The sequence below is a fragment of the Pezoporus occidentalis genome, unplaced genomic scaffold, assembly GCF_034315485.1.
Source record: "Pezoporus occidentalis ecotype Australia unplaced genomic scaffold, CSIRO_AGI_Poc_V1 ctg208, whole genome shotgun sequence".
Lineage (NCBI taxonomy): Eukaryota > Metazoa > Chordata > Aves > Psittaciformes > Psittacidae > Pezoporus > Pezoporus occidentalis.
This window is the reverse complement of record NW_026913943.1, coordinates 855,785-868,439: the sequence shown is the minus strand read 5'-3', so window position 1 is coordinate 868,439 and position 12,655 is coordinate 855,785. Positions and strand designations below refer to the sequence as shown.

General features: G+C 48.7%; 1 protein-coding gene across 3 annotated transcripts in view; it reads left to right on the top strand.

The window, feature by feature from the left end:
* The window catches only part of CACNA1H (calcium voltage-gated channel subunit alpha1 H), a 229,494-nt gene that overhangs the window by 142,413 nt on the left and 74,426 nt on the right, over positions 1-12,655 (top strand). For all 3 annotated transcript variants that reach the window (XM_062619017.1, XM_062619016.1, XM_062619018.1), the window contains exons 8-10: positions 4,280-4,372; positions 6,274-7,063; positions 12,088-12,500. In XM_062619017.1, coding sequence (XP_062475001.1) covers positions 4,280-4,372; positions 6,274-7,063; positions 12,088-12,500 — 1,296 coding nt within the window. The remainder of the gene's footprint in view (positions 1-4,279; positions 4,373-6,273; positions 7,064-12,087; positions 12,501-12,655) is intronic.

Below are 12,655 nucleotides of genomic sequence, written 5' to 3'. Positions count from 1 at the left end.
CTGACACTTAAGCAAAAGAAAAGCACCCTGCTTTTGAATGGATGATAGCCAAGAACTTGCAAAAATGTTGGCAGAGCTCAAAGACAAGGATTTTTATGATTAAAACTTCTTGACATAATAAAAGAAATTGTTCTGCAGAGACCTCTGAGGTGACCCCCAGAAAAAAACAATATAAACCTCCTGTCTCCCAGGGAACAGTGAGGAGCTCTGAGTTAATTGCCAGTGTCTTTAATCTACATCTCCCTTGTGATCTTCTCTCTGGAGTTTTAGACTGATTCTGATCAGCTTCACTAGAAGACTTGATTCTGTCCCCCAGTTATGTTCCTATAAATCAGTCAAGCACTGTTACAACTGGTTAAATGATAGTAGCCTGAGCAAACCAGGAGGATCAAAATCACAGAACAGAAGACCATAAAACCACCCAAATATCTGATTGTCCATCCTCATCTTGCTGCTATTAGTATGACGGTGATGAGGGAGGGCCTAACTGGATACTGCATGGGTGGTAACCAAGCCAAAGATCAGTGACGTCTCTCTTTACCTTCACCTGAGTGAGCTTTCTGTTCAATTCTTGCAGTGATGGAAGAGAGGATCAGACACAAGACTTGGGGCTTTAGCTCTCAGTCTTATAGCCATTGATGGGAGACAAATGATTTATCCCACCTCTGCCCATGCTAAGAGGTAAAGAACTGAATGAGCAGGCAAGGAGGGATCAGCCTGATCTCTGATAGGTTTGAAGGCAACTCTGCTCTCTGCCCGGAGTCCTTCAAAGGCAAGAATCATTCCCTGTGCTAGGGGGGCAGCATCTTCCTTTCCTCCTGGGTCTGCAGCGCGTGATTCCAGTCGGCAGCACTTTGTAGGACAACCCTGCCAATCATCTTAATTGAATCTTTCGGCTGTTTCCCTGAAGCTGCCAGTTTTAGATCTTGCACATCTTCTTCATCCAGGCAGAATTAGGAAACGTGTTTCTTGCCGCCTTATCGCTGTTGATAAATAATTGTATGTTGCATTTATTGGAAGCTTTGAACTGGTACATTTGGAGACACTGTTTAATATGTCTGGCTGTGAACAACCGTGGCCTGAGCAGATTTTAATTACTGAGAAGGGATTGCTGAGATTGGAAAGCACAAGAAAGGTGCTCCAGGTCCTTGGAAGACATCTATAAAGGCCTTGAAGGGCCAAATGCTGGAGCTGCAGTCAGCTGGATTAATCAGATTGGAAAGTGAAGAGAGAAGGAAGTCATTTCTGCTTAGCGCAGTAGGTGATATTGCAGTCAGGGTGCCCCAAGGGAGGAACAGTGGGCAAAGCAATGCTGGAAAATATCTGTGCTCTTGGGAGCAGACTGAGAGTTGCTGGCTATCCCTCCGAGTTCAGCTGGCCTGAGAAGTGTGTAGGATCAAAGTGAGCACTGCAGCAGTGAACCTTACACCGGGACAGATGCCTTTGACCTGATTCCAAAAATAGTTGAAGAGTGGTGTAGAGACCAGCAGGAAAGAAGTGCACAGCATGGCGAGAATCAGGCTGTAAAAATCATAGGCAGTGTTTCAGACCAGACAGGTGGCTACACACGTGTGTTATCCTGCATTTCTCCAGAGATATTTGATTAAAGAAAAAGAAGACAGATGTCTGTAAGCACGCTGTCTTACAGGATTGCTAGGACTCTGTAATCCTCATCAGCTCAGGAATCCTTCCCCTATGTACTGCTGCATTTGTGCTGGCTGATGTGTCCAAGAAGGAATCCACAAAGATGTCAAAGAGGAGAACCAAAGCCCAGTGGTTTTGTTTATCCCTTTAGTTTACAAGTGAGCAGTAAATAATGCAAATTCTAATTACACCTTAAATATTCTGAAAGCTGGATGAGCATTTTCAGCTCTCCAGAGGAGAAATGTGGCGTGTTGATTGATTCTTGCTGAAAATGCTGTCTAGCATGTAAGAAAAATACCTCTATAAACGTTGGTTGGCCCTCGCTCTTGTCTCGGCAGCTGCTTCCCAGGTAGGGAGCTGGCAGCGCCTGCAGAAGCCCAACAGCAGCCCTCAGGAAACTGCTTTCATAAAGAAGGTTCTTTGTTTAATCCTTTTTGATACGTTTGATTTGAAGATTGCCTCAGTTCTACCCAATGTAAATTGGGTGAAGAGGGGTAGCAAATACGTTTGGAGTCCCTGGGCTGATTTTTCATCCCTAAGTGTAAAGGGATGGAGCATCTGCTGTGCCAGCTGTGGCAGCTTGACTCCAAAATGCCCATCCAAATAGAGGAGAAGGAAGGAAGAGAAGGAACTCTGGACAGCACAGAGGAGGCTGTTTCATAGGTAGTTGGCAGTGGTTTGGTTTAGCCTTGTGTCACCTCCCAGTCGATCCCTCCAGTTGCTCCATGAACCTAAACAGGCAGTGGGTGCAGGAGACGATTGTTTGCTGTGCACAGCCCACACAGGCAAGGGATGCAGCCGAAAAGAACTTTGCTCTCTATAAATGTTTCAGCCATGTTAAAGGAAAGGCAGAAAAGGGCAGTTCCAGTTTGATTGCTTGCTGGTTTCACACCACTGAACAGACTGATTACTGCCTGTGTCTTAACCCCTTCTCAGGCTCCAGGGTGAATAACAGCACTTGCCTCCAGACAAAAAAGAATGCGTCTATTGCTGAAAACATTCTACCACAGATTATTCTCTGGCATTCCCATTGGCCAAAAGCATTGGTTTTGTTAAACCCACGCCACTGGAAGTGTAGCATTCCTGTCTGATACCTGTGTATCGCTAACCAGCAGAAAGGATGTGATAGGAATGCATGTGATGAGGAGCAGGAGAGGTGGGTGTAGTTTGTGTAAATGCAGCCAGCATCTCATCAGACCTGACTGCTCAAAGTCATTGGCAATGGTGACAACCATACAGCTGCAGAGACAATTTTCACCTGCTGCTTGGCAGTTCATGTTTATTGGTTTTAGCTGCGTTCGCTGGCAGCTTCTCACTCAGGTGCATGGTGGGCGTCAAGTTGTGCGTGCTTCAACGTGGGAAGTGGGCTTGAAAACTTGATGAAACATCACCATGTTTGACTTCAGCGTGAGAGGAATCAAGAGTATGATTCTATAATGCTTAAGACTAGGTCGTGCTTTGCTTCCAGCACCCATGAGCTGATGCAAGGTGCTCACAGGAAACCTGTGAGTGCTGATGTGATCATATACCAAAGATCCATATCTAGAAGCTTCTTCCAGCTCCTTGGGTAAAAAAAACAGGAGAAAAGTGGCAAGGCTTCATGTCTGACTTCCCTGCAAGTGTTTTGCCCTGGTGCTCCAGGTGTGACAAGAACATTGTTTTAGTCAGTGCTTCAATGTCAAGCGCTTTATGGATCTGCTTTTCTGTACACACCACATAGAAAGTCTTCTGCGTTGATGACTCTTGATCCTTGTCTTGGTCACAGCAAGCTAATTCACAGGTCCTCCACTCAAACAGGGTCTAAACCAGGACTGATGCCACTGAAATTGAAGGCAGGTGGCAATTCCAGGTTTATGCTGGGACCGCCAAGTCTCACAGTAGATGTAACAAACAGGATACATCAGTGTAAGTAAATTCAGACAGGAGCTTTGATTTTGATGGGAATTGTGCTGGAATTTCAGCTCTAGGACTAGTAGCAGGCTAGCACTAGAGGTTTGGTGTGTTTTAGCTAAATAAAAAGTGTAAATTACATGGCAAAATTTGCTTTGCTCTGCACACAGCCTGCGTGGTGTTAATTAAATCCTCAGCTTCTTTTCTAGTGGAAGGAAGACTGCGAAAACGAGTATGAAATCAATTCTACATTTAATTAAAGCAACTCTCTTCCATTCACATGCTTTCCTACTACAATACTGGTGATGCAGTTGTAACGGTGAGCCAGTAGGAATCACAAAGAAATTGGTTTTACAGGAACAAAATTGACTTTAAAACTTAGAAATTTTATGGGTAACGTTATAAAACCAGGAGCTAAGGTAAAAGCCCAGATCTCTGCACAGAGAGGCTCTTTTTGTTTATAATCCCCCCTTGGAATTTCTCTGCACTGGCTCAGAACCAGTGTTTCAGGTGTTTTATTGTAATGCTTTATTATTTTAATCATACCAGTTCCTGTAGAAATCTCAGGCCAGTCTTTTGGTCACACATTGCTGCTGTCTTAAGCCAACTGTGAGAAGTGCAGCAGGTCTGGATGAATCCTGAGAGATGCTGTGGAGTGATGAGTACCAGGCACTGTCAGAAGACTGATGTTTACTGGCTTTTTGGATGACTTGTTCTTACACTTTCTTTCTCTGTCTTCCCATAGGTTATAACCCTGGAAGGATGGGTTGACATCATGTATTATGTGATGGATGCACATTCTTTTTACAATTTTATATATTTTATATTGCTTATAATAGTAAGTATGAACTGTGAGTTGCTCCCGTTCCTTGTCCTTGTGGGGTAAAGCTGTTCCCTGGGCTTTTCACAGAGGAGTGCCAGCCAGGATTCAGAGTGGGAGACCTTCCTCCTGCCATAAAGCATAATCACACAGGTTGTGATTAGTACTTCAGGGACAAAATATTGGCTACAACAGCCCTCTTTAGTGTCACATGTGATGCATAGCCACAGCTTGTCAAGCCATATGGTCCCTCTTACTGTCCCCAGTCTTGGTCTTGTTACCTTGATGCGTCCTAACTCTTGTGCCTTGGCCAAGCAATTGCTAACAGAACAAAAAGCAGAGAGGCTATAGCTTTTCTTCCTTTAGTCTCCTCAGTGGCCCAGAGGACACCTTATTTCAATGAAGGGCCTTCAAACTGTTGAACTTTAGCTGAGCCCTTTGAATAAGTGCTAATAGCAGTGCACCTTGCTGGGGTCTTTTAGTGCAAAGTGTTACTCACTGGAGGTGCTGGAGGTTGTCTTCAGAAGCTGCCATTCCGTGTTAGCAAGGTTCTTTCTTTCACAATGGGCACAACCTTCTCCAGGGGTCCACATCTGTGGAAAAGTTGAGGATTTAAGTCAAGAGGAGAGCAGAGGGAAAAGTATTGTGTAGATGTCAGGCAGGACATGGGATAGAGGCACTTCGAAGTGCTTTTGTGGCTGGATGTTCTTTATACATAACCCTATCCTCGTCAGTGCGGTTTTGAAGGCTTTGGGAAGTCAAAACACCACAGCTCCTACCACCAGTGGGAAAGGCATGGATCAGAGCAGTGTGAGTTTCCCAGTAATGAACAGCATTCTAAAGCCAGTGATTTTTGAGCCTTTAGCAATAGGCCATGCATAGTAGAGATTTATGCTCCACTCTTTTGAGCCCTTCTCTACACATGGATCCTTGCAGAAAAGCCAGAAGGTGACTAACCTCCAAGTCGCTTGGAGCTGGGAATGACACCCTTGCTGCTTCTCAAACAGTATCCAGGCTGATACTACAAACTGGAGAAAAGCACTGCAAACCATCTCCCTGTGGCTTCCCCTGAGGATTCACCAGACAATGGTCCAGATTAAATCCATGTGTTTCCTACTGAGCAGAGCAGAGAGGTTTGGCCATGTAGACAGTGGCACTTTCTTGACGTCAGTCCCTTTCACGCCTAAGGACACTGATTCTCTGATGGGAATAGTTGACATTTTCCCCTGGCTGATTCTTGAACCCAAGTGGTGAAGAACCAGTTTGTGGGCTCAACAGCTGAGGGAAAGATGTAGCCTTAGGCCACTTCACATTCTTGTCCTTGGGACTTTGTTTTGAAAACCTGGTATCACCCAAGAACACATCAACTCAACCAGACAATAAATTAGACCTCTCAAAGAGCATCCCGGAGATGCATTTCTCTGTGTCAGAGAGATGCAAGAGTACAAAGTCACAGATGCATGGACCTTGCCTGTGCTCCTCAAAACAATGGCATGCTATGCCAGGGTGTGAAGTGATAGAGGAAGAGAAGAGGCAGTTTCAGTACATCACAAATTGGGCTTCAGACCATCTTTCCTTGCAGGTTGGCTGTGTGTTCCCTAGAAAATCTGTTTGTGTTGTGTTTCGTACACCCTGCGTTAGTAACAAATGTCATCACTGTTGAGGGGGGAAAGTGGTGAAGGCTATTGTTAACATCTTTCTTTGCCATTGCCAAAATAACTTAACATGGCTTAGGAGCAGATTTAGCAGCTCAGGCACATGTTGACAAAACATTTGGTGAGCAGACCCTGAGATTTGGCATGTTTGGAAATCTCAAGATTTCTAAGAACCGCACTTCAAGTCCAGACAGCATACGGTGGTGAAGAACGTGTCGTGCTCTGTAAAGGCCCTGCTAATTCCTTTCCCTGTGTTTTCTCCAGGTCGGTTCCTTCTTTATGATTAACTTGTGCCTGGTTGTGATAGCAACACAGTTTTCTGAAACAAAGCAGCGGGAGAACCAGCTGATGCAGGAGCAGCGGGCCCGGTATCTCTCCAACGACAGCACAATTGCCAGCTTCTCAGAGCCAGGTAGCTGCTACGAGGAGCTGCTCAAGTACATCTGCCACATCTTCAGGAAGGTGAAGCGACGGACGATACGTCTCTACAATAACTGGCAGAGTAAGCGCCGGAAAAAAGTGAACCCAAACAGCACCACGAACGGGCAAAGCCACCGAGGCAAAAAGCGCATCACCTCCATCCACCACCTCATCCACCATCACCATCACCACCACCACCATCACTACCACATCAGCAATGGGAGCCCTCGGGGGCCACGCTCCAACCCTGAGATCTGCGACTTGGAGCTCAAGGTCATGAAACCTGGAGGCCAACTGATGCTTCCTCCTCCATCGCCCAACTTGCAGAGCCCTGCTCCTCCTCCAGATTCGGAGTCCGTGCACAGCATTTACCATGCAGACTGTCATGTTGAAGGACCACAAGTGAACTGTAAGTCTTCCAATGCCCCTGCGAGCACTAAACTGACTGCTGGACTCTCCAACCATGGCAACATGAACTATCCTACTATCCTGCCTTCTCCAACTAGCAAAGCCAGTTCTGTTCCAGCCCCCAAGGGAAAGAAGAATGGCAATTCACCTGTGGCTGTGGTTAATAGCCCTGTAAATTTGGGCACAGATTCTTATGGGAAGCTACAGCAACTGGTAGGAGAGCATGGTAAGGACAAACAAACTGATGTTTATTGCTCAGGAAAACTGGGGAATGGGCAAATTGCTCAAGAGTTATGGTGTTAAGAGGCCTTTGCTGGAGGCCTCTTTCCTGTAGTTGCAAAGTATGTGTTTTTGAGCTCCTCTTATGTGCTTAGTGATATTCTGGAGGTTCTCCCTTTCTTCCCACCCAAGAACTGGTCTATGCAGCCCCTGGAATTACATCTGTGGTAGATGAAGGACTTGCTGGCTGTAGCCCTGCAGCAGAGCAACCCTAGCTGCTGGGAAATGGTACCCTGAAAGGGAAGAGCAGGTGGAAGCTGGTGGAGAAGCATAAGGTATGGGAGATGTAAGAAGTTTGAAATAGGGAGGCACTGGAAGAACTCAGACATTTCTAGAAACCCTTAGTTCTGCTCTGATGGGACTCTGTGCCTCTGAGTTTCTCCTTGGCAAGGAGAAGGTTTGGAGGCAGACCCATTGTCAGTGCAGGGTCTTGCTCAGAGGATGCATGTGAGGGCAGGAGCGTAGCAGAGCTACGGGTCTCAAGCTTTCCTTCCCATCTTTCCCTATGAGCAGAAGTGTAAGACTGATTGTTACTACAGATTTGGAGCTCTGTTCCATCTGAATGAATGAGGAGCATCTCGGTGATTCTTTCGTACCTCTGGCCCACCCCTGTGTGTGCAGGCAGCAGCACTGTTAGTGTAGTTTTCTCTCCCTTCACGTATAAATCACCCACTGCTGGAGTTGTGATTGTAAGCAACGCTTAGGTTTCTGTTTTGCAAAACGTTTCCAGTTCTCCTGGCTGGAGCTGAAGGATGAAAAATAGAGTCTGAAGCCCTCAAACAGTAAAAAGTCCAAAAAGCCTCGCTTCTATTTTTCTAATCTCTTTAAGGCAAAGCCGTCATCTGTTTTTTTCCAGTGTTTTCCAAAACTGTTTATCTGTGTGTGCATGGACACAAATATTTCTCCTAGTGATGTATGTGCTGAAAAAATACCAAGCCTAGCTTGGGGGGGGTCACAGTAAAGGTTGCTTTGCCAGAGAGGTTGGATGGCTCGTCTTTGTTCGTTTTATTATGTTACTTTTTAAGCAACCAGACAAAAGGGTAAAGTGGTTTGTTTATAAAAACTGCCTTCAGCCAACGTTTCTCTAGGCTTGGGAGCTTAGCAGGAGGGCAGGAGGGGGCGAGGTTAGTTTGCAGCGTTCATCTGTTGTTCAGCAAAGGCTTTATATGAATCACTGGTTCATCTTGCACTGTGTTAATGGTGGTTGTTAGGAGGATGCGTATGTACCTTGAGCTAAAAGCCCAGGCTCTGCAGACGTCTGGGAAAGCAAGGATGAGCAAAAGAGCTGCTCAAGTCGGAGGTTTGGTTCTTCATGCTTCCAGGGGGATCTGCTGCTGGGGACCTCTTTAGGAGAAGAAAGCCCCAGATCTCAGCCCCAACTTCAGGACCACTTCACTAACTTAGGAGATTCCCGTGGTGTTTCTTTAAAAGCCGATGGTTAGATGGAGTTGCTATTAATAATGCACGGTATCCTCTTTTTACAGAGGTATTTCAGGCCAGAGGATGCCAAAATGCTTTAAACAGATCTCCTGAAATTGTTTTGTCTCTCTCAGAAGTGTGCTCAGATCTAGGGGAAAGAGGGTACATGCCACAGCTCTTGGCTGGGGAGCAGCAGCTTATCTGGCACCCTGAGGAGCACAGGGGCTGGGAAGAGAAGCAAGTCAGCTGGGTCCATCTGGAGACCCTGTCACACAGTGTGTCCATGCCCAGCTCTTCCCCTTCATGGCTTTTTCCAGGCCCTTCTTCCCCCTCCACCACACCAACAGGATTCACTTCTGCATCGCAACCCCCTTTGTATCGCAGGGCTGATGGATGCGTCTTCCAGGCTTCAGGAAGATCTTAAGTGCCAAATAAGCAAGCTCCTGAGCATGTAGCTCTGCCAGGCACAGCTCCTGGTTCATGTTTCTCCATCCCAGCCTTGGAGCCATGTTAACACCCTACCCTGTGCTCAGTGGGGAAGGCGAGGTATGCTCACAAGCTCACCCAGCCCTCCTGGACTCAGCTTCTTTGGGCAAAAAAAGAGCTATTTCAGTTAATCCTCTCTCTATTCTTACAAATCAACAAATGGGGTCTGTTCACTGCAAGACTTGTGCAAAGAGAGCACACAAGTGATAACCGAGAGCATTAAGGAGGCTTTTGCAGCCAGGGTACTCTCAGCCCCAGCTGGAGGCAAGGTTGGTGTCCGCTGGGAAGGATGCAACTGTGGGAGAGAGTATTCTCTTCCCTTCTTTTGTTGTGGAATCGAACAGCCTAAAGTACAGCCTGTTCCTCCCTGTTCTCGTGCCCTGCAATGCTGCGAGGTTATTTTAGCAGGCAGCCAAGGAGACTCTGGTATTTTGAAGACATCTGCGGCGCCAGTGTTTTTCAGATGATTTTTAACACTTTGATAGCATTAAAAGACGTCTGGCAAAGCCCGCTACCTCTGCTGTCTACACCGCAATGGCTGGGCTGCGGCATTCCCTTGTCAGATGGGTCCTCATTAGAAATGCCCTGTTAATGAGTGGTGCTGCTTGAAGCTTGAGTAAGGGGGCAACTGCTTCTGATCCTCCCGGTGCCCTGGCTATAATGACCAGGAGGAGGATGGTCCTCTCCTGCAAGGCTGCTTTGAAGGCCAGTGATAACCTGAGTGCCATTCAGGCAAGGAAAAGGCATTTTGCCTCTTGTCACAACCCCGTTTTCAAGCTAATGGGGTGCTTTTGTTTGCTGCTTTCTCTTGAAAGAGGTATTCAGGCAGGAGTGGCTGAAATCAGCAGCGTTACTGCTGGGATTGCTCCAAGCTCCTGAGCCCAGAGCCAGGAGCATCCATTGCCTTTTGCTTGGTCTCCCCAAAACTGATCCAAGTGCCCCCATCCAACCTTCAGACACGGGCATGTTAGAGGGGAAAACTGTCTCCTTACCCTATTTCCTTGCATCTCAAGGAAAGCTTTCATTGATGCCTGAGTGGCGTTTTATAGGAAGGATCCCGTTCTCACAGTATTGCATTCGTGTTGTGGTTTTTCTGTCATTACTATCTGCTTCCAAATAGGAGGGAACTAAGAATTTAGGTGCTAACTGTGAAGAAATAAAACCCAGCTCCCGTTCCACCCAAACCATCCTCATCACACTTGGCCTCACCATCCCTGTACCCAGGCTCCATGCAGGCAGTCCGCCTTTCTCCTCACACCGCAGAACATGTGGCAACGTGTTTGCTTTTAAAACACCCTGAACGCTCGCTTTGCCTCCAGCAAAGAATCCACCTGAGCTTTATTAAAGGCTGAAGGAGGGAAGAAGGAGACTGAAGGGACTATGTGACTCTCCCAAGCTGTGATCCGCGGTCTGTAGCCACTTCTGGTCCATTTCTCCCTCCTCATTATTAGCTAAATGGAAGTGCTAGCTAAATTGGGTGTAGCAGCTTGATAGCGCTCAGATCACCACTAATGACGTTAGCCTGGTCAGAGATAATCAGAACTAATTGTAAGCGAGAGGTGCGCCACTCTGTCTTCCCTCAGCAGCAGAGCACAAAATGGCTGCTGAGGGCTGTGGAGAGCTGTCATAGAATCACAGAATGGTTTGGGTTGGAAAGGACCTTAAGATCATCCAGTTCCAACCCCCTGCCATGGGCAGGGACACCTCACACTAAACCATGGCACCCAAGGCTCTGTCCAGCCTGGCCTTGAACACTGCCAGGGATGGAGCATTCACAACCTCCCTGAGCAACCCATCCCAGTGCCTCACCACCCTCACAGTAAAGAACTTCCTCCTTATATCCAACCTAAACTTTTCCTGTTTAAGTTTTAACCCGTTACCCCTTGTCCTGTCACTACAGTCCCTAATGAAGAGTCCCTCCCCAGCATCCCTATAGGTCCCCTTCAGATACTGGGGGGCTGCTATGAGGTCTCCATGCAGCTTCTCTTCTCCAGGCTGAACAGCCCCAACTTCCTCAGCCTGTCTTCATACAGGAGGTGCTCCAGTCCCTGATCATCCTCGTGGCCTCCTCTGGACTTGTTCCAACAGTTCCATGTCCTTTGTATGCTGAGGACACCAGAACTGCACACAATGCTCCAAGTGAGGTCTCACGAGAGCAGAGCAGAGGGGCAGGATCACCATGTCCATGGATGGGGTGGGTGTTAAGGCTTGGCGAGAGGGAAAGATGCTGTAAAGGAAGAACTTCTTGGTAAGATGGATGGTTAAAGGGTGTACCAAAGGCTTATTTGAGGACGTGGCAGAAGCTGCTCCGGACAAGCCATGGCTGGCTGCCATGTTGAGGTGGAAAGCGGGGCTGTCCGCCATGTTGAGGCGGGAAGCGGGGCTGTCCGCCATGTTGAGGTGGAAAGCGGGGCTGTCCGCCATGTTGAGGCGGGAAGCGGGGCTGTCCGCCATGTTGAGTTGGGAAGTGGGGCTGTCCGCCATGTTGAGGCGGGAATCGGGGCTGTCCGCCATGTTGAGGTGGGAAGCAGGGCTGTCCGCCACGTTGAGTTGGGAAGTGGGGCTGTCCGCCATGTTGAGGCGGGAATTGGGGCTCTCCGCCATGTTGAGGCGGGAAGCGGGGCTGTCCGCCATGTTGAGGCGGGAAGCGGGGCTGTCCGCCATGTTGAGTTGGGAAGCGGGGCTGTCCGCCATGTTGAGGCGGGAATTGGGGCTGTCCGCCATGTTGAGTTGGGAAGCGGGGCTGTCCACCATGTTGAGGCGGGAATTGGGGCTGTCCGCCATGTTGAGTTGGGAAGCGGGGCTGTCCGCCATGTTGAGTTGGGAAGTGGGGCTGTCTGCCATGCTGAGGCAGGAATTGGGGCTGTCTGCCATGTTGAGGTGGGAAACGGGGCTGTCCGCCATGTTGAGTTGGGAAGTGGGGCTGTCCGCCATGTTGAGGCGGGAAGTGGGGCTGTCCGCCATGTTGAGTTGGGAAGCGGGGCTGTCCGCCATGTTGAGTTGGGAAGCGGGGCTGTCCGCCATGCTGAGGGATGAGGTGGCTCACGGTGTTGTCTCCCCTTGCAGGCCTGCGGCGGACCCCCAGCCGGCTGTCGGGGCTGAGCGCTGCCTGCCCCCTGCCCAGCCCGCCCGGCGGCAGCCTGACCTGCGAGCTGCAGGACTGCCCCTTCTGCGCCAGCCTCCTGGAGGACCCCGAGTTCGCCTTCAGTGAGTCCGACTCCTGCGACTCCGACAGCAATGGCGTCTACGAGTTCACCCAGGACCTGCGGCACGGCGACCACAGGGACCAGCTCCAGCAGCAGCGGGGCAGGAGGAGGAGGAAGAAGAAGAAGCCCAAGGAGAGGAACAAGGTCACGCGCCTGTGGAAGGCTTTCGGCAGCAAGCTGAAGAGGATCGTGGAGAGCAAGTACTTCAACCGGGGGATTATGATCGCCATTCTCATCAACACGCTGAGCATGGGCATTGAGTACCACGAGCAGGTGAGTGCCTGGCCTGAAGAGCTTCAAGGGCTTCAGTGACAGTGTGATGTTTTGGGGTGACTCTGTCAAAGCCATGCCAGAGGAGCAGCAAGCACTTCGCATGCAATTTGGGAACGCTAAATGGGGCTGAGGGCTTGATGCTGTAGGTGTGTGAT